Here is a 24,668-nt window from a genome sequence, read left to right on the forward strand (position 1 = left end):
CTTCACAATAAAAGGACGACCTTCATAATAAAGCTAAATAATGTCATATCACGGACTGTACATACAAATATCGTGTGAAAAAATAAATAAATTCAATGAATGTCATTTTTACTATAAGATGAACAGAGACAACAGATGGAGCAAAATGGCTGATCAGTTTTAGCTGATATATCATCTGGAAGCTGATGAAAGAGCTGGTAAATGATTTATAAAAAAAAGAAAGAAAAAAAAATCAATTAGATCGTCCTCCAGGAATCCCATTTTAAGGGGGATTTGACCATGAACCATAGAATATCAAAACTGAATGTAAAATGATTGTCTCTACCATTCTTTGTACATTTATGAAGGTCAAGGTGAATTCCTTTGAAGCAGCATTTCACAAGCTAAACTAACCAGTAGCTCAGAAATTATTATTTTTTGCTGTAAACCAGCTTTCTCATAGCATATATTATTACATTCCTGACTAACTACTAACTTTACCTTCTACTTGAAAAAACAGATGATTAATGATGGGGTTGACTGACACCTTCTGCGACCTGACTGCAACATACAGAGATGTCATCATGTTGCAGAATTATCTCCAGGTAGATCATGTTCATGATGGCAATATGTAAGATTAAGTCGAACACAGCATACATCTTGAAAGGATGTCTTTATTAATAGGAGGAATAACTCATTCATTGCACTCCACAACCACATTGCATTAATAGTTTTCCTGTGAAATCTGTTTATTAAAGGTGTAGTACGAAAAACATTAAGCAAAATGTCATAAAGCGACTATTTAGAAACCTCCCCATAAACAAAACTAAACCATGTGACTGGCAAAATGTTTAAGTCAACTCTGAAAAAGAATTTAATACTGAAAGTAGGTAACACAGAACAACAATAAAAGGTCTTCCCAATATGAGAAATCACAGTATTTTGCAATAAGTACTTTTGGTTACTTGTACTTGGCAAAAAGGTACCAATTTGTGACATATGGCAAGACAATGCAGATAAATGTAAAAAAAACAAAAAACAAAAAAAACCTCAAACTTAAATTAATGTTTTGCTACCGCCTGATCAACCCTTTCAGACAATGTCATTCCCAATCACATATTTACATCTATTCACTAGAATACAACACAAAACTAATGAAAAAATGAAATGTAAAAGGGGGGGAAAAAAATCATACTCGTTCATTTGGCTCATATCAAAACATAATACAGTCAAGCATTAAGTGTGTGTGGATTTACAAAGGAGTGCTGTAGTCAAAAGTCTGAACATGGATTCGTTTTTGTCCCCACTGAGTGTGCTTGGACATCTGCCGACCTGGAATTGTTTCTCTTCCTTTCCTTAGCTCAAAAAAACAACTGCATGTCTGAGACTACAGTAAACTTAGTTGACCCCTGAGTTTCTAATGCAAAACTAGTGTATGAAATACCTCATTACAGTGTATCTTAGTGCAAGCCAGCAATATGCTTGATTAAACAGAGGTATATTAGATAGCACCCAAGCTGACAAGATTCCCCAGAATGGTTATTCTGCTGGCCAAATCACAACAAGCAGTATGGGAGGTGGTACTTTGCTCTTTATCCTTGTGAAAACCAGCAGGTCAAATGCTTGAATTTGTATTACATCTATAAACATGTTTTTTTTTTTCATAGAAAATATAAATATCCCTGAATGAAACAGATTCACAGCATTTTCTCAAGAGGACTCCAGTGCTACTACCATAACATGGCCATCAAGTGTCTTTAAGGTCTCCAGTTTAATGTCCGTCTTTCCTGTAAGTTCCAGCCGCTCTCCTTCATTCGCTGTCTTGGTAATTCACCGTCCGCTTCCCCCTGTTCCGGGTGTTCACGCGTGTCTTTCGCTGCGATTTGCTTTTATACGACTCGTCGCTGTCCTCCTCCTCCGAGGCAGCCCGTTGTCGGCGCTGCCTTAGTTGGCGGCTGGCAGTCCTGTCACCGGTCCCAGACCGCCTGTGACTTCTCCTCTTTGGACTGCTGTGGGACCCTGAGCTGGCAAATGAGTTTTCAGAGGCTGAAGACGACTGCTCGCTTTCTGAGTCAGAACTGTGGTTGCTGCTGCTGTAACTTTCCTTTCGTTTTTGTTTTGGCTGCCTTGGATTCTTCTTCCTGCTCCTTGAACGACGGACATCTTCCTTCTCTTCCTCCTCCTCGCTGGATTCAGACTGAAAGTAGGTGTCCTCTTCCTTGCTGTTGCCATCCCCTTGTTTGGATTCCCTTTTGGGACGCTTTGAGGAGCCAGACCTGCTATTTTTATTGTTCTTAGACACAGGCTCCTTCTCCCCATCTTCAGACTCTGAGGTGTAAATACGTTTTCTCTTGGAAGACTGATTCCGGGTTTCACTGGGAGAGGTCCTGTTGGACTCTCTCTTACTACACCTGCCGTTCTTCTGTTTACCCTGGCCCACGGAGGCAGAATCCTCCTCGGAAAGAGAGTTGTCACTGATGTATTTCTTTTTTGGTAGGGCTCTGAGATTCCGCCGTCTGTTTGATGTGTTATCTGAATTATCCGACTCTTCATCCGATGAGCCGGTAGAGCGTTTCCTCCTCGACTTCCTCTTGGGTTTGTATTCCTCCTGCTCAGAACTCTCTGAAGCCGAGGTGTCGCTGTGAGGCCGCTTGGATTTACTTTTGTTTTGTGTTGTCCTCTTTGTCTTTGTTTCAGTCTCAAATTCCTCACTGGAGTGATTGCTTTCTTCTTCATGTCCTTCGTCTTTTTTCTGTCTTTTCTTGCGTGGGCCGGATCTCTTTGGAGAATCGCTGAGGTTGTCAGATTCTGCACCATCCAGTTTTTTAGTTGAGGCAGATTTTTGTTTATCTTGGTTTTTTGATGGCAAAACTTTACTTTTTTTCTTAGAGTCCTTGTGGTTTGTTTCCTCCACGTTTCTTCCGTTTTGGTGTGGGTGTTTCTGGGGACTGTGGTCTTTGTCCTCTTCATCTGAGCTTACAGGAGGTTTGTGTCGTGTGGTCCTAGGTTCAGTGTCCTCTACCTCCTCCTCCTCCTCCTCCTCCTCCTCCTCACTTGTAATCCTCTTTTTCTTGGCTGGAGTGGTTCCTGTGCTTCTAGAAGGTTTATGTGACACGGCTTTCTGCTCCTCCTCTTCCTCCTCCTCCTCCTCCTCTGCTTCTCCAGAACTCTCCTCTGCAGTTTGCTCCTGCTCAGAGTTGCTGTCAGACTTTTGATGTTTTGCACTGTGTCCGTTCACATGGGACAATTTATCTGCAGGAGAAAGGACAAGTCCAGCTAATAAGTGAAACTGTCATCACAGTTCCAAGCAAACAAGTAAACCTGATTGATGAGGACATTACTCACCATTTCCCTTTGTTTTCGCCGCTTGTTTTGATGTCCTCTGTTTACTGGACTTTGTGTCGCCATTCTGTTGATTATGGGAGGTGGAGGATGCATCACTGTCTTTTCCATCCTCCTCATCCTTGGATTCACGACCAGATCCTTCTGAATTCTGAGAAGCTAAACAGAGAACCAGAAATTGAAGCTGTACAATGCCCAAAACACATAAACATGCAGATAGGACTATATTTGACTAAAACGTAGTAAGAGAAAGCATTCGCCTACCCTGTGTTGACGGCTCTCCATCCGAGTCTGAGCTGCTCTGGATCACTGCAGTGCGCTTGCTGGGGCGGGCTGTATGGCGAAGGCGGCTGCTGCTCCTCCTCGGTTTGTCCTCTTCATCCTCTTCATCGTCTTCCTCGTCCGACACCTCGAGGAGTTTGATCTTGTTCACAGCCGCCCTCGCCGTCTTCCTCTTCAGTGACCTGCGGACCGTGATTTCCTCCTCCTCCCTTTCCGATCCCTGGGACATGTTCCCGTCCGAGTCCCGGTGGCGACGTCTCTCCCTGCGAGATGACCGACTGCTGTGACCGTTCATCTCTGCCCTGCCCTCTGAAACAAAACGCCACAGAGAGGAAAGTTTAGTTACATGTGTGACTGCGATTAACAGGACTTTATGTCTGAAGTAGTCGTCTCTGCAGCGTTACCTGTTCGCTTCCTGTCTGCAGCAGCGCTGTTTCTGGTCAGCCGGGTACTCCTGCTGTTTTTACTCCTGCTGGGGTATCGACGACCTGAAGACTGGGAGGACACCTCTCCATCCTCACCCTCTTCACCTTCACTGTCAAACTCCTCCTCCTCGTCATCATCATCTTCCTCCTCTTCGCTGTCGCTCTCTGCAACTTTTTTTTCCAAAAATACACAATTTCTGGATGTCACATTATGATCTTGTTTCTCGAAATCTAATAACATGCTAACTAAATTTTCACTGATACATCTTAATTTCCGACCTTTTTTCCGCTGCTTGGCACAATTGCTTCTTGTAACTCTTGCTTTCTGTCTGCGTTGGTGGTGCCTTGAGGAACCAGGGCGCTTTTCCTCCTCCGACTCACTCGGCTCACTTTCACTGTCAGACTCTGAAGTAGAAAAACACAGGATCGTGTCAAGATTGAAACTAATGAGCCACCAGACATGTCAGTGTAGTTCAGGAACACTCTCACACAACTACACATGTTCTTCTCAACAGTCTTTAAATGTGGGTTGTAAAAATGCTGTGAAAATCATCTTCAGAGGCAAAGAGTCTTTCGTACCTGGTGTTGACGAAGCGCCTTTGGAGTCGTCCTCTGAGGAGCTGTGACCTGAGCTGCTTCGACTCCTCCTTTTTCTCTCAGGAACAGACACTTTGGCTGAGGTAGATTTGGTCACTGATGTCGACTCCACATTTTCCTGAGTTTTGACGGCAGCCCTCTTTTGACTACAGGAAAGAAAAATGAAACTTTTTAATCAGACTGAAGCGGGGAAAAAGCAATGCAAGCCTGCAAACATTTCATCATATGACCTTCAAACCCTCACTGATCTGAAACCTAAAAAATGTCAGTTAACGGATTTGACTTTTAAAAACACCGTAACTGTTTTTGTAAGTGTATATTTGAGCAAAAAAATAAAATAAAAATAAAAGTAACAGGCATAGGCCATCAGTCCAAACTCCCACTGATCCACTCAAGTGTTATACAGGTGAGCTGAGGAGAGACTCAAACAGACCTCGCTGTGGATTGATCCTGTTGCTGCATTTTCTTGCGGAATCTCTGACTGCGGCGAAGTCTGTCGTTGCTCTTGACAGCAGTTTTGTACTCTGATATGACTGTTCTGATTTGCTCCTCGAAGAAGGCGGCGAGTCGCAAGGTCATACTGTAAATCTACGAGGGGACAGAAAAAGAATAGAGTATGAGTAAAATCTGAACCCCAAAGTGGAGTCAATGGCTGTTTAACTAGATTATTTTGTTTACCCCCCTACCTTGGAGCGTTTATTGGGTGTGTAGGCTTTAGCATTAGCAAATATCAGGCGAGTGTCTTTGCAAAGCTCTATGGGGTTGTCATAGTGGTCTTCCTCCAGCGTCCTTTTCACTGAGCCAAAGTCCATTGGTGTATCGATAATGTCATGGTAGTCCTGGATGGGAACAGAGAACACAAATTAATTTTCATCTTTACCAAAACACAAAACACACAACGCATATAGCATGACTCCTGCATGCTGTGTTTACTCACTGGATAGTTTTCAGGATCCACAGGCTGTCTGAATGGCTCAGAGTCCTCACACTCAAATATGTAGTTGAGCAGATTCTTGCACTGTTCCTTCCAGGCATCCCGGTCTGGCAGCACCTCCACAGAGCGCTGCACACATCAGGAAAAGGAGACGAGACGTATAACTTATGCTACTGTGGTGCAATCGATCCTTGTATGTAGTAGTACGGAGTTGTTCATTTTTAATTTGGGTCATCTTATTCCTGTCCTTCGTATGAGACCATATGTATTTGCCGCTATATTGTACATGTGTTGTTTGTCTATTTACCTGACGTAACCGGTGTCCAGATGAGGTTCCTGGTGCTTCTGCGTCCTCATCCTATAGACGATAGGTTATTTGAATTTAATCATTGAACTGCTAATTCAAGTTTCCAGTGTTGAGGGCACATTCATTAAGTGACTAAATATAGAAAACAACCGTCTGAATGTTTCGTTGGAACTGCAATCAGTGTCTCCTAAATCATTTCCCCTTATTGATATTAAATAATTGATAGATGTTATGTTAGAGAATATTTACACATATTTACTTATCAAAGTGGTAAAATTTGACTTAAACAGTAGGTAAATGTTCTTACACGAGAGCTACTGTATGTTCAGGTGTGCTTACCTCTTCATCATCATCCATATCTTCCACAGTATTGTAAATCGCCATGATATCTGTGCAGCTGGGATCACTGAGGAAAGCATTGAAACACAATCAGCCAGGCCACAATTTAACCGTTTCTGTGTGATAATTTGGTCATCATCACATATTCTATACATGTGAATCCCTTTAGTTGTTTTCCGAATGATCAATTTGATCAATATGACACAAGTCATGTTACAACTTACAGTGCAGAGAAGAAGAACTTACTTGACAAACTTCTGGATGACATTTGTGATGATTTTTGCAGAGTGGGCAATCTTGCTCCTTGGCTCATTGAAAGTGCGGGCATTATGTGCAATATACCTGGCATCCCAAATGAATGCTGATAGGCGTCTGTGGAAAACAAAGGTTGAGTTACGAAATCTTTGATAGAACTTCAGAAAGCAAAGACAAAAAAAAAAAAAAAAGATCAAGATGGATCAAGAAACAAGCCAATAGTAAAGATTCCATAAACCAGTTTGCATTGACAGGTATGTGGTAAAATAAGAGAAACTGGAACCGACCTGTAGAATTTGTGCATGAGTCGAAGTCTGATGGTTCCCAGATCAGTAGGATAGGCGATTACAGTGCAGTAGGTGGGATACTGGACCAAGTCCACAGGACCAGAGAAGGGAGCAGCAATCTCTGTAGCGGAGAAGCACAATGTGATGATGTCAGTGCAACTGGGACCTGTTTAAAATCTGACGTGTATGAGTAAGTGAAAATGACACCGAGATCTTTGAAAGTGATGGTACGTGAGTGAATGCAAACCAAACCAAGGTAAAGCACATCAGTCTATGTCAACGCACCGACAGTGATGAGCTGGTCGATGCCAGCAACGAGGCGTTCACACTCCTCGTCCCTGCTCCTCTCCCCCCACTCTCCTCGCAAAGGCTTGTACATCAGCTCACACATCTCCTCTGGTGTCACAGGGATACCACCTCCTTCCGTCTCTGGCTGCTGGGCTGCACAGCAGAGACAATATACATGCTCAATCAACTGTTTCACCCTATTAATGTTACTTTCTGAGCAGACGCCAAGACTGTGACGCCTATTGATGTGACAGAAAGTACAAGGTCTTGATTACCGTTATCTGGAATAGGTTCCACATCCCAAGGACTGAGTTTCTCAGTTTCCCCATTGTCCCATCTGGGGAAAACACAAAAGTTTTCTGTTTTATTTCAATTAAATAATAACAATAATCTACTGTAATTACAAGAACAAAGAGGGTCATAGCACAAAGCAGACATGAATAATTATATTGATTCAATGTGACTGTCACAAAACACCAGTGCTTCTTTGTGACCACAAGGGGGCAGACGGATCAGTCATGGCCAAGTGGATATATCGGGCCTGTAAAACCACATTTAATTCATATGAATATTAATCCAATTAATTTATTATTTCTATTGCCACAGTCAACACAAAAGTGGCAGTCACAAATTTAATTTCACTCACTGCTCTCTGACAGGGCTATAATGGTCAAGCTCTGCGTTTAACAGAGACGGCAGTGGCAGACAATAAATGGATTGAAAACTAGCTTAGTATTGGGGTTGGTGGCACAACCACAGTATTCCCAGTTATTCTGTCCTGCCAATTGTTTGTTTTTCCCACCTGACTTTGAAACACTGGAAGAGACTGTCAGGATACTCTGGCTGGTAAGGCTCCTGGCAGACGATGGTCCCAAACCACCAGGCATCATCTATCACAGAGCGAAACCTGTCGTCTGCAACAGAGGACATAATTAGGAAATTCAGGCGGAGGCAGACGGAGCGAGAACACCATTTACGCAGCAATGATGAACCATTTAGAATAGGTTGATACACAGTGTAAACAACAAAAAACATTTGTCAGGATGCCCAGTGAGAAGCAATAAGCATCACAGCACACAGACATAAGGAGGACGCTACTTGACCTGAAACAAAAACTTGAGATCTCTAACAAGGTGCCCAAACTTACTTGGTTGCCAGTTTCTACGAAGGGCCTCGTCATAACTTTGCCTCAAGACCAGGAAATCTATAACATCTGGCATGTCATGATATCTGTAGGAGACACAAGTCAGTTTAATGGCCTCTGCGAAACTGATGCTAAATCATGCTGATAAATTTACATGAATTTTCATAAAGCAAACTATAGCACCAGAAATTTGGGTAATGTTGTTATAAACACAATCTGAAAATGCTAAAAACTTTGAGAAGACTCAGACTTCATGAACTTATACTTATCATGACAACAACCCCAATGCATACATGCAGTTCATACAAGACAAACACCACCTTCGTGTTGGGTCGCTGATGAGATTAATGCTTAATATGTATTTCTCACTAGAAAGCGAGTTAATGAAACTGAGCTACTTACTTGACAGTAAAGGATTTGTCTGTGATTTTGCCTGTGCCGTGGTCAATGAGGGTCAGCTTCAGACAACAGAGGGTTGGAGGGCAGACTTCATATTTGATCCCTGTGATCTTCACAAACTCTTGGTCCTTGAAAAAATACAGCAGGGTTTCCATTGATGTGCATTTCCAAGATTTAGACCTACACTGATGAGCTACAACACTGTGACCACTTTTATGTAGCAAACAGTGTTATGTTGATGATCTTGTAACAACACCGTCAGTGATGCATGAGACTTTGAGTGACCAGTTGGCTCACACAGATAACATGCTGGATGCAGCACGAACGCAAAATGTAAAGCCCTGAGAAGCTTTGATAAGGGCCGGGTTGTTATGTCTCTCTGTCTGAGGCATTTCAGTGAAGTCAAGCTATGTGGGTGGGGTGCTCTGAGTCAGCAGTACTGACAGTGGTTGGAAGGGGGCACTGGTTCACAGACACAAACCAGCACATCAATGATGCACAAGGACAACAAGGAAAACCTGTCTGCTTTTTTCTAAATGATGGTTATGAGAGAAATGTGTCATAACACACCAGACGTTACATGATTCGTAGGGCTGCATAGCCCCAAGCGGTCATAGTGCTCCATGCTAGTCTTGATATTTTGCCTTGTTAGTAATTATGTACATCTTTACATCTTTTTTATTCTTATATACTACTATATTTAACTAACTCTCAACATTTTTTAGAATTCAGTGCATCTTTCCAAACTCTTCAACCAGGACTGTTTGCCAAAGTCTTACCCGCAGCTCCATTTTCTTCCAGGGCTGTTTGTCTAGGTTGATGGGGTACAGCTCACTCCGGCTCACAGCCTCAACGTAGGCTTCGTGTCCCTGCCGAAAATAGATCACCTGACAGACACAGGAAGAGTCGCAGCTTAGAAAGCAACAGGACAATGATCATGGTTAGAATTTATACAGGATAATTATTCCGTGCTACTCCCACCAAAAGATTTGTAATTGGACTACATCTGCTTTGTTGTGTATGCCGTAAGAACAATCCCAGCCAATTATAATATCTAACATGTAAATGTACATTTTGTCGGTCATATACAGACAGCGATATTTGACTAACTTAATTTCTTAGGTTCTCTTCTTAACCATATGATGCAATGACCTAAAAAAGGTTTAGGTTTGCCGTTGAAAGGAGTACAATTTCCTGCCAGGATGTTAAGTTACAGCTGGAAAAATAATGATTTACATTTGAGAAGACAGAGCAGAAACTGGGGGATTGAAAAAAGATCATGTTCCCTAATATGATGACACCATGGTGCTATAAAAACACAGATCCCAATATCGGTATATACCTCATCGCCCATTTGGGGAACAAAAGGAGACTTCCTGGGAATGACATCAGTGATCCAAGGTGAGGGTCTGAACTCATTGGACACTTCTCTGTTGATGGATGGTCTGGCCTTTGGACGCTGTTTAGACACCAATATGGATAATGTTAAAATAGCAAATATAAGCCCATTTGAAATGAAAGTAAAGCAAAGTCTGGGTAATGACTGATCAGTAGTGGCATAGGATATCGCATGTCGGACCACTCACCCGAGGTGTTTTGTTCTTTGCCTTCTTTGCCTTCTCTTTGCTTTTCTTCGCAGGTCTTTCCTCCTCATCACTCTGCTGCTTCTCCTCCTCCTCCTCATTCTCTTCCTCCTCTTCTTCGGAAGTGCTGAGTCTGCGGCGCACACGTTTCCGCGACGACAAGGGGGTGGAGGGCTGCAGGTTGATACCAGCATCTGCCGTCCAGTCCGAGTACTCGCTGGACGTGTGGCTGTCCAATCAAAAGCAGTAACAATCACCATTTTAAGTTGCATAGATAAAAGCAGGCAATACAAAAACTTAACTCAACTAACTTGTTTCAACCTGCTTGGGGTACCAGATGGGTGGAGAATCCCACCTAAGACAACACAAAGGAGTAACATCACAGTCAATACCTTTATATAATTTAGACCCCAAGTTTTTGTGAATTAAAAAACTTGTATCTGGTACTCTAAACAAGTTAAAACAAATTAGAATAGAATGCTTTATTGTCATTGTAAACAGTGAAACAATTAAATTAGTTTAGGATACCCAAACCATAGTGCAACAATATGAAAAAATATAAGACAATAAATATAAATAAATTAATAGATTTATCCTCCTCCAGAATGTGACCTTTATCTTTTCAACTTTATACATTTTACTCATTTGACAGACACTTTCCTCCAAAGCAATTGACAAGTGAGGGACATAACAAAAGCGTCATTGCAGTTGAGGATTCATATGTGCGACATATCTAATGGCCATCTGCTCGACTCACGGCAGCTCTACTTGTTCTTTTTTTTTTGCTTTTCCACTACCACCTAGTACCTTGTATCTGGTGCTTTTTTGGAAACACCTCAGCCTGGGTTCCAAGCGAGCGTCAGCGATACCAAAACATGACATCAACCGACTGTCTTCCACTGATTGGCCAGAGCGTCGTCACTGGAAGAGTCACGAGGGCAACGTCCAACACGAGAATCAAACCCGCTAATTTTAAAAACACACCGACAACAGCAACCACTGATCCGTACTGAGACTGTTGTTATTCTTTAACACAAGTTAATAGACTGCTGTGTGGAAAACCACACCGCGGGCCGTTATCGAGGCGAGTGAGTTTGGAGCTGACGAGAGGATCGAAAAAAGAGAGCGAGACAACAGGGCCGTAGCCGCTGTTCTAAGACGACCCTGCCCACATTGAGGAGGAACCAAGGGGGTGGATCGGACAGTCGGCCATATTGGAACGGGCAACTCGCACAGACACTTGCATTAGTTCAGGTGGGTGGTCCTGTCCTCTGCACTAAAAAAACTATTCATAACTCTGAAAAGTAAATCAGTATGTAGCTATTACTTTAACTATCTGCATGTTACTACAATGTTACTTTTACAAAAAAAAAAGTACATGGTTAAAATTATCTGTGATTTTAAGTATGCTGCATCATAACTGAATAAACGTTCATAAAAAAAATCAAACCGTTTGGAAATCGGACAGAAACTGAGCAAGTTGTGGTCATTATAGCAGAACATGCACCATAGGCTTAATGCTCTGAGGGAGAGAGTTGCCCGTCCCAAGACGGCCGCCGTGTGGCTACGCCGTGTCATTGGGCAGCAGCGGCAGGTGAGTCATCTAGTCTTCTTATATACATCTATGGGATGAACTATGAAGTACTCAGCTGTAATGGAAAAAGGCCTAAACTGAGTCGAGTAGAGTCGAGCAGAGCTGTTAACTGTGTAGTGGGAAAGGGCCATAAATGCGTCTATTTGACTTTACCTTTGGCTGTCGCTGTTCCATTCCTCCTCATCATTGGACGACTCCAGGTCACTCCCATCCAAGTCGTTGTCCTGAACAGAATCAAAACAATAAAGTGCTTAAAATCCCACCCACATCCACAAAAAAAGACCTCAGGTGCAAGTAACCGACACTTTTCTCAAAGTCAAAAGAGAGTGGGAAACAGGATACCTCCGAGTGTCCCTCGGAGCTTGCTGTCTCCTCGCCCTCTTCACATGAGAAGTCAATGAAATCCACAGTGTCACTGCGGCCGTGTGTTCGTTTCGCAGTGGGAGGCTCATCATCTGAATCATCCTTGGGGACAGAGAGGGACAAAAAGGATGGACTCAACAACTGTGCAAAGTGTACTGAAATAGCTGTGAACTGAAAAGTTCAATTTGTCATTATCCTTTAAATACTTTATTATATTGGTGATGGAACAAGCAACCTACTCGACAGCTGCTGTAGATGATGCGCCTCTTCTTTGCATTGTACAGAGCCACCTCCTCATCTCCCCTGGCTGTTCGGTTGTCCTCCTGGTCCCTGAAAAACGCATTTCCATACCGTTTGAGATTGAAGATCACCAAACATGAAAGACATTTAAATGTTGTTATCTGTAAACCCACACCACCTGTCATTATTCTGCTGATATTAATACAGACAGTGCATAAATAAATATATAATGATAGTCAACCTTTTGCTAGTTTCACATTCTCTTAAATCTTTTTTTCCAAGCTTTGAAAAAATGATCTTTCTAAGGAAGATGTTTTTTTCATGATATGAATGTGAATTGTTAACTTGAAGGTTCTAAAATGGAAATGGGATTCATTTCCATTTTTCCTTCATTTCCATATTGTTCATCCTCTGTGTAGTAGTGTCACGTTAGAAAGAAAACCCAACAGAAAGGTTCAGAAAGAGCTCCAGTCTAGGGATGCACATGATTAACCCTTTAACCGATATCAAGAACTTTAACCGATTAATACCATCGATTCATTTTTTTAAAATTATTAGCGCCTTATGTCGTCAACTCACGGGGGCGTGTTGACATGTGCAGACTTCCACGTGCCTTCAGTCATATTTCGCAGCAAAAGGTTACACAGGAGGACTTGACAGTATGTGCCAGTTATGCAGCACAGTCCCCGTGAAGGAAGGTCAGACAATAAGTAGCCTACACGGACACAGATGTGCATCACCTGTAACAACGGATGAGCTATGCTGTTCCTCTCTCTTCAATCTGGTGTTGGGCTGCACTTTGTATAAAAACAGTTCAACAGCGGACGATCTAACCTCCATCAGTGGATGTGGCGCTGATCAGTTGTTGCAGCACATGTGTGTGTGTTTTATAACACCCCCCCAAAAAAGCACAGTGTTTTAATCTTATCCGTTAATGGTTAATAATCGGTTAAAGAATTCAAAATGTGCATCCCTACTCCAGTCACACTGAAGCTTTATATTCAGCTGTGGTGGGTTCAAAGACGTATTGCTACTGGGTCTTTACCTGTAGCTGCTGGATGACATTTCAGGAACCACCACCCTGCGTCTCCAGGCCTGCAGGTCTCTCTCTGTGGCCATTTGGCTGCGAGGAGCATTCTGGTGCATCTGCCGGACGCCCTCCACCTGTCCACTGCGGCGCAGACCCACGTTAGGGGGTGACTGCACATCTGCTCGCTCATTCACGGACACTGCAATGAAGGGAAATTAGCAAAAATCAGTAAATGATTGTGCTGCATTTTCAGGACACTGCGTCTAACTGCCAAAATCAAACCGCCTAGCCTCCCAACAGCTCAGCCGATCAATACATCAGCTAAAACAATCCAATGGAACGCTGGTGCTGTATTGATACCTCTGCGTGGCGTGCTTGGTGCCGGTGCCTCAGCTTGCCCCTCTGGTCCTGCCTCTCTTCCAGGCTGGGTCTGGCGGTCCTGTTGTGCCCGGAGCTGGCGGATGGCTTCGTCCAGAAGGCTGCTGCGTCTTATCGTGACCTCTTCGTGCTCCGCGGTCTGCTGGCTGATCACCTGCTCCACCACCTCACCGTCACCTGGTGATGTCATCAAATGGGGAGAACAAGAGCATGAGTGGATGTGGGAGGTGGTGAAGCCTCATCACCGTTGGGAAAAACTTGACATATTATAACAGGAGGATGAAAGTGAAGTGGATGATTTGTGATTTATGAATTTATTTATAATTATTGAGGCCTTACTGGTGGCTACGTATCCCAGCTGAGGAACCAGGTGTTCAGCAGCAATGTTCTCTCGCCCTGGGACAAGACGCTGGTACCTGAGGTTAAAAAAATGTGATTAAAATATATTTTTAATTGAAGGCAGGTGTTTTATGCAAACGGCTAATTTGCTATCAAGTATATACAGTATATGAGGATATTTATTATTATTCATAGTTCCTTAAAGATTGTGTCTGCATGAACTTAACACTGAATGGATGGAGACCATATTGTTTTAGTATAACAGGAAAGAAGTATTTACCTTGGTGGATGCGGGTTTCCGTCCACGTCCACCAAGAAGGGAGGGGGCATTAGATGGGGTGCCTGTTGTGTCTGCTCATCCAACACAAAGCCGTTGGTGTCACGGATCAACGGCCTATAGTCTGTATGGAAGAAGACCTGGTCTGGAAGCTGTGTGGAGACCAAAGGGGAAGAGGCTGGGTGAGACACCGCGCTGGTTTTGCTTTGCGACGTGGGATTATTCAAACATGCACTACTTTTTCCGAAAGACCACTGTTTGATTCTTACATATAACAGTCAGCTTACAAAGTGTTTGATTTAAAAAGCCATAATATTCTACTTTGTCTTTAAAATAATATATATTTGTAATGAGAACATAACAACTGTCCATAAAATGGCACTACTGTGGCTTTCACCTTGTAATAAAGATGAGTTATTTGTGTAAAGAAGATTTAAATGTACAATGTGTGCAATTCATCCTTGCCTTTTCATACGGCTTGGAACTGCCGAAGCCAAAGATGAGCAGATGGCCGTGAGAGTCTGTGCAGGCGAAGCGCTGGCCATCAGGAGTGAATTTGCAGTCGAACACGGCTCCATGACCCTGGCCCTCGATCTGGATGGGAAACAAACAATCAACTGAGGAATAACTCGTCAACGGGACTTTTTAACAATACCCATGCTTTATAACGTCCTTGAATATTTATTTTCGAAAAATTTTCTTCCAAGTTGATTTTTATTCAAATCAGTTCCTTCCTCACTACCAAGTACATCCTAATGTTACTTATTGGGGTATTTGTTAGATTGTGTATTGCGGGATGTCCTATTTGTTCATCATGTTACATAACTGCCGTGTTTACGACTGTCAGCACCATGTTCTGATACTGCAGACTGTCAGTGTACCATGTTGAAGTAGTGCTGTGTGTTTGTTCCTCGCAGCAGATCCCATATGAAGACATTCCCATCGTGGCCAGCAGATAGGATGATCCTGGGGTCAAACGGATGCGGTTCCAGCACAAACACCTCAGCCTCATGGCCCTGAAAACAGAGCTCAGGTCAGTATGAGGTTTTAAAATCAAAAGTTCATGCACTATTCTCATCATTTCCCTGCAAGAAACATTAACATTGTGCAAAATTACTTTAAGGATATGTAGCAGCTGTCCTGTGTAGGAGTTCCACACTTTGAGGAGATGGTTGTTAACAGCCGTGATGACTGTATTGTCATGGCGATCCCACGCCACCATTGTGACTTTGGGTTTGAAGTAGCTTTCCTCTTCACTTGTTGCTTCAGCACTGTAAGTTTAAAAAAACCGACAACATCAGGTTAGAACTCAGCAACTGAACCAGACTGTAGCTCTTTACTCAACACAAGTGGCAGTGAAATAACTGGCAGCTTGAATCTGATGATGTCAGTGTTTCTGGAAATGATTTCCCATGAATTTCCCCTTTGTTTCCTGTTGTGAGGAGCATGTTGCTACCTACTCCCCCTTCACAGCATTATCCTGTAAATTGTGCGTTTTCTCTTTCACTACACTGGGACAGACGAGCAATTTGGTATATTCATTTAGGCAGACATGAAAGCAATCCAAAGCAATCCTGCAGATTTACCGCAAATAATCATCAGAATGGGTACATTTAGTTTGATCTATGAGTGACTTCCTCTGCAATATAAACAACTGCTAAGCCTATGATTTTGATGATGATGAATACATGTTACTTGTGAAAGGCAGTGAAAATGTTTTTGGCAGATGAGCTAATTTTAGAAACTGCCAGTACAGTTCCTTTATAGTTGTTCCCAAGACAGACAAGCTCTGGGTGGTAAACACTGTTTTTTTTTCCAAGCATTTCCAAAGAAAATGAAAAGAGCTCAGAGTACATAGCTAGATTTCAGTAACGGTGAAGTGAGACCTGAATGGATCAAGTACAGCTGTTTGAAGTAAACACAGAGTACAGTACACTATTCAACTGACAGATTAATACAGCAAAAAAAAAAAAAAAAAAAAGTTTCCTTTTCTACTCCAGAGAAAGTTGCAGCTGTATGCAGAACATAGTGATGGTGTAAATAAACAAAGTCCCCAACAATATCACCACAGCAAAGAGTGAATTGGTCTCAAAAAGCAATATGGTATTTACAATTCCCTAGGGTTTGGACAATCAGAAATCATTATTCAGAAATACTGAAATTGCTAATAAAAAACCCACATCTTGCAGTCCTCAGCTGGAAATGATATTAGATCTTCATGACACATTAGTCAATGCTTTACAAACAGATGAGAGAGCTAGGACTTACACAACATGACAACTTAACAAATAAAACATTTGGGCAAATGGATTCCTCAGCTGACATCAGCACCTGGTTCACGTCAACATGCTCCGACAGCTCTTTGAGGCGGCCTACAAATCAAACGCTTGCCTCGCACCTCATTTAACAAAGTCTTCCCTGATCCTTTTTTTTTTTAAACAGTAAATGGAAATCTTGTTCTTGCATATCCTGTTGCTTGTACAGGGCATTTCCTCATGTCATTACGCGATTACTGAACACAAACCAAAGACTTTCTGCACTTGGATCACTTTCATTCACACTAGTTTACGGCAGCAGAGTTGGCCCTTACCCTGGAAGCGTGGCAGACATGTTGAGCAGGATGCACCTCCACTGCTGCCGCTGATGCAGCTTCCAGATCCGCGCTGTCCCATCTCGACTTCCACTCACAAACCTGAGCCAAGAGAGTGACAGCGACCATTATAATAAATTCAACGTTCACCTGCCATGACAAATACATGCTGCTATGCAGAAACAAAAATTATGGCCATTTCATCGTACCTTTCACCTGAGTGGCAAAACTGGATGCTGTCAACTTTGTCCTAAACAGAGACAACAGGATAATAATCATTACATGTTTGTGTGTTATTGCTGTTGTTGTCCAGCTGAATGTTCATGTGAGTGTGTCCCACGTGTGAAACATACACATTGCTGCAGCCGCCACATAAATGCTACTCAGTTCTTCAACAGGGTTTCTTACCGTGTGCTCATGGAGCTCTGATATCTTTTCTGGACCCCCACTTCCCAAGTAGTATATCCTGATGACATCATCGGTACTTCCTGTTGCCAGGAACATCCCACCTGAGAAAAAAAACAAAATCAGCTTGAGGTGTTTGACCTTTACATCTGTCGTAATTATATGCTTGCTAGATCATATTTCTGAGAACTGTGCTATGCTTAAACACACCGAGTGGCATATGTTGCAGTGTAAAATAATTTATTACCTGGACTGAATGAGGAGCATACAGTCTGAACTCCTGGTCTTGGCCGCTCTGTAAATTTGTGTGGCCGATCACTGGAAGGACAGAAGAGAGAATTATACCGACAGGGAGTGGGCGTTTTATAGACACACACACACACAGTAAAACAGGATCAGTGTTATTTCTTGGTCTATCCTTCAAGTCAGTTAAAGTTTCTTCTTATCTAACTGGCAGCTCAACTTCAGGATGCCTCTTTGTGTCTTCTGATTGTTTTATGTTTTTATGTGGTTGATTGCTGTGCAAGTAGCTGCTCTCTATTTCTACTCCTTAAGGCAAAGGAGGCACCTTCACCCACTAATGTTGTGTATACGTATCTATACTGTGTATTTAAAAGTACTTCATGGGTGATACACACCTATCAGTCACAGCATTAAAACCAGTTATCACACAGGTGGCTTATCAGTGTAGTTGCAGCAGTAGAGCAGGAAAGAAAAAAAAAACTGTCAACCAGTTCGGCTTGTTTTACAGTGTCAGCTCTAGGCTTCAGGTGGGGAAACTGCCATTTTTAACCTCCTATTCACGCAACAGTGTACCACTTAGCATGTGAACATTGTTTGCCAAGAGCCTCATTCGTTAAACTTATACAGCAGCAAATAATGTGTTTTTTCATTTTAAATAACCAAGTGTGTGTTTAACTTTGAAGCTTATTGATAGGATTTTTTTTTTAAATCAAAAACTTGTAATGGTTTATCCACATTATAATTTCTTTAGATTTCATGACAGAATATTTTTTAAATGAAAAGTTGGGAAATACAAAGTGTTACTTAATGAGCAACACTCACCTAAAGTTGATGTTGTTGACATCCCACTGCCAGAAGCAGACAGTAGCATCAGTTCCAGTGGACAGCATGTAACGTTTTGAGCCCTTGGCAAACGGTGAGAACTGAAAACACAAAATGTTCACAGTGTATATTATTCACATGTACACAGAACAATGTTTTACCACTTGGCTGAGACATGAGTTGCCATAGCAAAGAGAGAGGATGACAAAGAGATGGAAATAAATGCTTCATTCTCTTTTCTTTTCTTTTTTTCAGTCAGTGTCTGTGTAGCAAAAATATATTACAGCTAGTACCCAGTATTTCAAGCCATGTGTCCATTAGAAAAATATGATTTGGCATAGAAAAATTATTCATTTTAATAAAAGATTTTGTCATACATGTCATACAATCAAGTAATCTTTTCTGTCCAATATCGGCATAGCACTATTTAATGGACTGGGACAGAGACAGTAAGTTCTTCATGATTTGTTTTTACTTAAAACTTTGCAGACCCTGATGAAAACATAACTAGCACCATCTATATTGTAGAAATACCTGACTATTGCATGTTTGGAAACGCTTGAAACACTCTCAGAGCAGTAATATTATTATAAAAATACTGTTTGTTTGAATGCTTGATGCTAGTTCAATTTGGCAAGCCCACAGTGAGGGGATAACCCACTCACCTCACTCAAAAGATACAAATTATAATTGCAAAGAAAGAAGAACCAACTCCCAGAAAGAGAGGGCACCCTTACTTTAAAATGACTGTATACATTAGTATATTGAGAGAGATGCCCTTACCTGAAGGGAGGTAATGGATCCACTGTGCCCCTGCAGCACAGCCACAGGGGCACAGGTACGAAGGCACCATACACGGATGGTCTTATCACAGCTTCCCGCGGCAATTAGTGTGTTTTCATAATTAACCGCCAAGTCCGTGATTTCTGCAGAGTGTCCTCGCAATGTTGAATGAAGCCTTCCATCAAACGAAGACCAAATCTTCACCAAACAGTCATCTGAGCCCTGAAAACGAAAAATAATTGCATCTACTTAAATATTTTACTTAAGCATACACATAGAAGACAGGTTTTGCATGAAGTTAAGATGAAGACCTAGCACTTGGAGGCATATCAACTGGGGTGTGATCCTAATAAATAAATATATGTGTGCTGTCGTGATGTTGTGTAAAAAACCAAAGTTAAAGTTACTGTAATCATAGCACACAACAGATTGGTTAGTTTTTGAGTGGAGGAATATATGCTGACAAATTCTATCTTACTGTGAAGATCCTGAGACCGGAGCGATCAAATGCGATACAGTACACTGCAGACAGATGCCCCAGGATCCGCCTATGCAGCCGCATACGCTCATAGTTGCTGACAGGATTGATGGAGCTGAAGCGCTGCGCTCCCGTCAGCTCTCTGCCGCGATGCACCTTCACTGTTGACGATAAGATGCCAATCATCAGAAGAGTGATGAAATTACAGGACTGCAACAGAACTGGCATCAGCACAAACACGGTGGGCGTGAGATATATTTACTCTAATGTGGGCAGGGATGGAGGGGGCATTATGACCATGGAAACATAAAGGAAACATACGGAAATACAAGAGGCTGTTATTCTTGGGTTTAACAAAGTGTGTTAACATATTGTCTGTCAGGAAACCTTATGTCTCAATACAAAACCAATAAACTTAGGTTTTAGTTTGGTTTCTGTCTCCCATTCGCTTGCTTTCCATCTCTTCTTATCCTAATCATGCCATTCCTAATTCAAATCCAATCTGTAAACAATAACAATATCACATCTGCTTTGAAGTCAGATGCATCTGGTTTGTATCTGTTACTATGGGAGACGACACAATACCAGTGCAACATGAATCTGTCTGTAATATTTTTTCTCCTTTGAGTTCTCACTGCCTCAAGATGAAGTTAGTTTAAGCATGTAATGAGGCCTCTTTGTTGTTTGCCTTCTAAAAGGTGGCCTACTAACAGCTCAGTGACTTCAATAGCATTTTTTTAAATTAACAAAATATTCACAAAGCGGCTTGCATGTCTCCTTTCCCTAAAGAAGGACAGGCTTTAAATAAAAAAAAACACAACTGCAAACAGACACAACAAGAATCTCTGCAGCAGTATGCAACAGATAAAAGCCTCAACTCTGGGACCAAACAGGAAGTGCAGGACATCCTCAAGAATCAAGCAATGTAAATGTAAACTTTGGCACAAATCTGTCGATGATGACTTAAGATCACGGCAACTGTTTCACCAAAACAACCACTGCAGCGTAACAGGCTGCATCAAGGAACCGAATCTAGCCAAGTCACTGCAATGCACCACACTGCTATTTGTCACAAATAAACTGACAAAATGCCATCTAGTACAACTTGGCAGTCAGGGAAAAGAAAAGCAGGACTATGCATAACAGTGTTCAGTGTATAACCTGGGATCAGACACATACAGTTATTCAGTGATTGTCAGTGCATACGTCACATCCATATTGAGTAGGCAGAGCCATCCAAAAACACTGCCGAGCAACACCACGCAAAGTACGTGTAACAAATCCCAACACATCCATTTGTCCATTTCATTTTGTCTCATGGATACGGCGGAGCGTAGAGCAAAGCCAGAAGTACCTAAGGATGGAGGATTCTTGCAGTTTAAAGGCCTCTCTGGTGGTCTGCCCCGGTGAAGGGCTGCATATGATGAAGCTGTAAATCGCACTCTGTCACAGTCTGAAAAACAAAACAGAAAGTTCAGAGAATGAGTCAGCCGATTACCAGCTGATGATGCATCAAACTATTAAAACCTTTATGTCATGTATAACTTGCAACAAGGCGACATTAGCGTCTATAATTTCTGTATTATGGTCAGTATTCAGGAGGAAAAAAAGCTTGTCATAAATCTATATCACAAGAAATATTTCAGAGAAGCTTTGACTATGATGTACCTTTTGGGGTCCTGAGCATCGACTGCTTTCCGGACCCCAGGAGAGAGTGTACACCTGGGACACATGATGGCACCTCTCTGTCAAGAACAGGTCCGATCTGCTTACATATCTGTAGCAAATGGTCTGGTGCAATATGTCTGTTGGCTGCAACCTGTCAGAGCACACAAAGACACAGTAGTCATACAACAATGCTGGAACAAATGGTTTATTAAAAAGGTATGACTATACAGCAACTAGTCTGATCGATAATGATTCTAAAATGCCAAACAACCTTCTTTAGATTTGCTGCTTTTCTTTAATTTGTTTGGACATGATAAACACTGTAAAGATGCCACGCACACATCACATACACATTCATATATACTCAGAAACAGTCTGCAAGCTTTAAGTTACATCTGATGTGACTGTTTTCATTTTAAGAATACTTTTCAAATACAGCATGAATTAAAAACAGGGACACATGAAAACAAGGAACCACTCTCATATCTTGTATACTGCTTGATTTGACAACTATGTAAAATGACTCTATAGATAACTTTTTATAATTATGTTTTGCAAATAGTATCAATTCCAGACCTTTTTGGTGGCTGCAGTTTTGTAAAATAAAATAAAAAAAAGAAGAGAGAGAAAAAAGAAGAAATGTCTGACAGGGTGTCTGGTTGTTTCATGTGCTTCTGAACGCTTATTCTGAAGGGGCGTGGTTTCTTATGCAAAACTTTCTCTTGACGGACCAATCAGAAGGCCGGTGACATGCACAACAACGCAGAGACAGCGCAACTCGGCCTCTCATTGGCCAGCCGAGCCGTCGCTACGTAGTGAGAAGCTCCGAACTACCCACCCTATCTGCAGTACAACAGTCGGGGGCTAAATAATATTAAACCGTGCGTTCAAACACGGTTTTCTCGGCGAACATGTCACAATTCACTCTCTGAAACTGTAACCCCCGGGGGAGGCGGGTAGCGAGCTGTGACCGCCGCTCTTCCCGGCTCTTAAGATCACCCAACAGGCAGGAGAAAGAACAAAGACCGTAAACAAGCTCAGAGCATGGGCACAGGGTCCCCTGTCACAAGACAATAACAACCGCCGACAATGAACTTAGCAACAAAAAAAGAAGTTCAATCTCACCACGTCTTCATATGTTCTCGGGTGCTCGTTTCCCAGCCAGTCCAGTCTCCTTGGCAAAAGCTGTCGAAAACAACAAGAGTTTTTTTTTTTTTTTTTTTTTTAGTAACGCGTCCGGTAGAGAAACAATATTATTGTGCTTTTGAAAAAAAAAAAACGGGTGATGTCAAACGAGTGAGACGTTCAGAGGTACTAAAAAGTCGACACAAGTGAGTCAAGTTTTATGCCCCAGACTCAAGTCAACACAGACGGGGTAAGCAGCGGCAAGCTAGCCGATAACAAGCAGCAGCAGCACGGACAGACAGCAGCGATACACACCTGGTTTTCCTCTAGTTCGCTGGCGAGGACCTGCGGTGGATTAAAAGGAGGCGAGTCAGTCCAGACCGCAAACACAACTCTCTCTTATTATCATTATTAACTAGCTAGTCAACTATTTTCAAAAAGACCAAACACAGTCAAGGAAGGCACTACTACTACAACACGCCAGCTCAGCTCACCTCAGCCGCTCTCCGACATGGACCCGTTGTTAGAAAACGAGAAATCAAGTAATAGAGCTCTGAAATTGACAAACAGTGAGAAAAATCAAGCCGGGTTATCAATTAGCATGAGCCGTATCGTTGTAAATTGAGCTATCAGTTGGGTTTTACTTCTGCGGCTTACCCGACTCAAGGAGCGAAGTGTTCCGATTTTTGGCCATTGAATCGGCCGTGATTTGGAGAGGAGAAACAAATGTTCAAGTCTAACTTTGTGACTACACGGAATAGGATATATTTATTTAATTTCGGGCTACACGGCTGGCTCTGACCCCCTCCACGGTTGCTCCCGCTTTCTATTCAGCCTGTTTGCAGTCGCCATTGGAAGGATGAGGCCTCAGCGAGTCGACTTACTTCCGCCACAGCGGAGTAACACACAGGAACAAGGGGGTGGGGAGGAGAGGAGCGCCCTCTCAACAAAAGACCGAAGTGTACGTTAGCTGACAACTCACCGACGTTTGCTTTATTCGAGTCTAACGCAAATGCTTTGATATGATTTAAAAATCACCTGTAATAAAATAAAAATAAAATAAAAAAATTAATAACAAATAAAATTAAAATATAAAAAACGCAGTAATCAAACACCGCCCCCTCTCGCGCTCTCTCTTTTTTTTTTTTTTACCGACCAAGGTCGTGAGTCCTGCACATGACGTCATGGCTGATAGTTGCCAAATTTTGCTTTATCAATGTCCTGATCATTTTCACTTCATCAGTTTTTTAAAATAAATGAATATCGGATAAATCCCTACAATGATGTCACTGACCTAATTTCGTTTATATTTATTCATGAGTTAATTCCAGTTGTAGCTTAAGAGCTAGCCTATTTCTAATAATTAAAAATATATATTTAGGGTGGGTGGGGGGTATTAGGCCTATACAGATAAACATTTAAGATTTGTTTTTTGATTTTTTAAAAGAGTAATGTAAGACATTTTTGACTCATCCACCGAACACACTCATCACACTCTTTCTACAGGGGGCTAGTAAACAAATGTTGTTTCAAACAGATGGGTTGCACTTTCAGGTTCAGGCTGATCATTTTCACTTCATCAGTTTTATAAAATAAATAAATATCGGATATATTCCTACAATGATGTCACTGACCTAATTTTGTTTTTTCACCTTTTTGGCATTCATGAATTAATTCAATTTCCAGTTGTAGTTTAAGAACTATTTCTAATAATTAAAAAAAGGGGTGGTGGTGGGGGTATTGAACAGATAAACATTTGAGATTTTAAAAAAGAGTAATGTAATCCAAATTTTTTTGATGCATCCGCTCAACACTCGTCACACTCTTTTCTACAGTAGGCTAGTAAACAAATGTTGTTTTGACAATTCAAACAGATGGGTTGCACTTGCAGGTTCAGTGTAAACCTGCTCCATTCTGGTGTTCAGGCTGTGCTAGTTCTCCATCGTTTGAAGCAACTGTCCTCTTCTGTTCCTCAAATGTTACAGGTCCTCATCTTGCTGCAAGCCCTTTCAATTTACCTTTCTCTCATCATTCTAAGTATACACTACTTTATGTAGCATAATAATATGTTTACTTCCATTACCACAGTAATGCTTCCTTAGCTAATTTTTGATCTCTTAAAACTATCTGATTGATGTTTTTTTCAGTTTTTGATGAGCTTTAATTGACCTC

General features: G+C 41.9%; 1 protein-coding gene across 1 annotated transcript; it reads right to left on the reverse strand.

The window, feature by feature from the left end:
- Positions 1 to 635: 635 nt before the first annotated feature.
- Positions 636 to 23,397, reverse strand: brwd1 (bromodomain and WD repeat domain containing 1). The gene is made up of 44 exons (XM_085795222.1): positions 23,154 to 23,397; positions 22,991 to 23,049; positions 22,812 to 22,841; positions 22,497 to 22,556; positions 21,372 to 21,522; positions 21,058 to 21,156; positions 19,704 to 19,864; positions 19,226 to 19,447; positions 18,443 to 18,543; positions 17,625 to 17,695; positions 17,381 to 17,481; positions 17,182 to 17,222; positions 16,973 to 17,074; positions 15,500 to 15,653; positions 15,264 to 15,398; positions 14,848 to 14,976; positions 14,386 to 14,534; positions 14,106 to 14,182; positions 13,749 to 13,943; positions 13,404 to 13,587; positions 12,358 to 12,448; positions 12,098 to 12,220; positions 11,909 to 11,979; positions 10,165 to 10,390; positions 9,921 to 10,037; positions 9,358 to 9,465; positions 8,582 to 8,706; positions 8,183 to 8,265; positions 7,838 to 7,949; positions 7,311 to 7,372; positions 7,033 to 7,188; positions 6,748 to 6,868; positions 6,452 to 6,577; positions 6,206 to 6,272; positions 5,867 to 5,917; positions 5,563 to 5,688; positions 5,312 to 5,464; positions 5,059 to 5,213; positions 4,608 to 4,771; positions 4,308 to 4,433; positions 4,008 to 4,199; positions 3,586 to 3,912; positions 3,325 to 3,480; positions 636 to 3,231 (listed from the first exon to the last, which is right to left on the reverse strand). The coding sequence occupies exons 1-44, from the start codon at positions 23,188 to 23,190 to the stop codon at positions 1,790 to 1,792; spliced, it is 6,738 nt and encodes a 2,245-aa protein (XP_085651348.1). The 5' UTR covers positions 23,191 to 23,397; the 3' UTR covers positions 636 to 1,789.
- Positions 23,398 to 24,668: the final 1,271 nt, after the last annotated feature.

The sequence above is a fragment of the Trachurus japonicus genome, chromosome 13 (genome assembly GCF_045865225.1).
Source record: "Trachurus japonicus isolate A0001 chromosome 13, Traja_1.0".
NCBI lineage: Eukaryota > Metazoa > Chordata > Actinopteri > Carangiformes > Carangidae > Trachurus > Trachurus japonicus.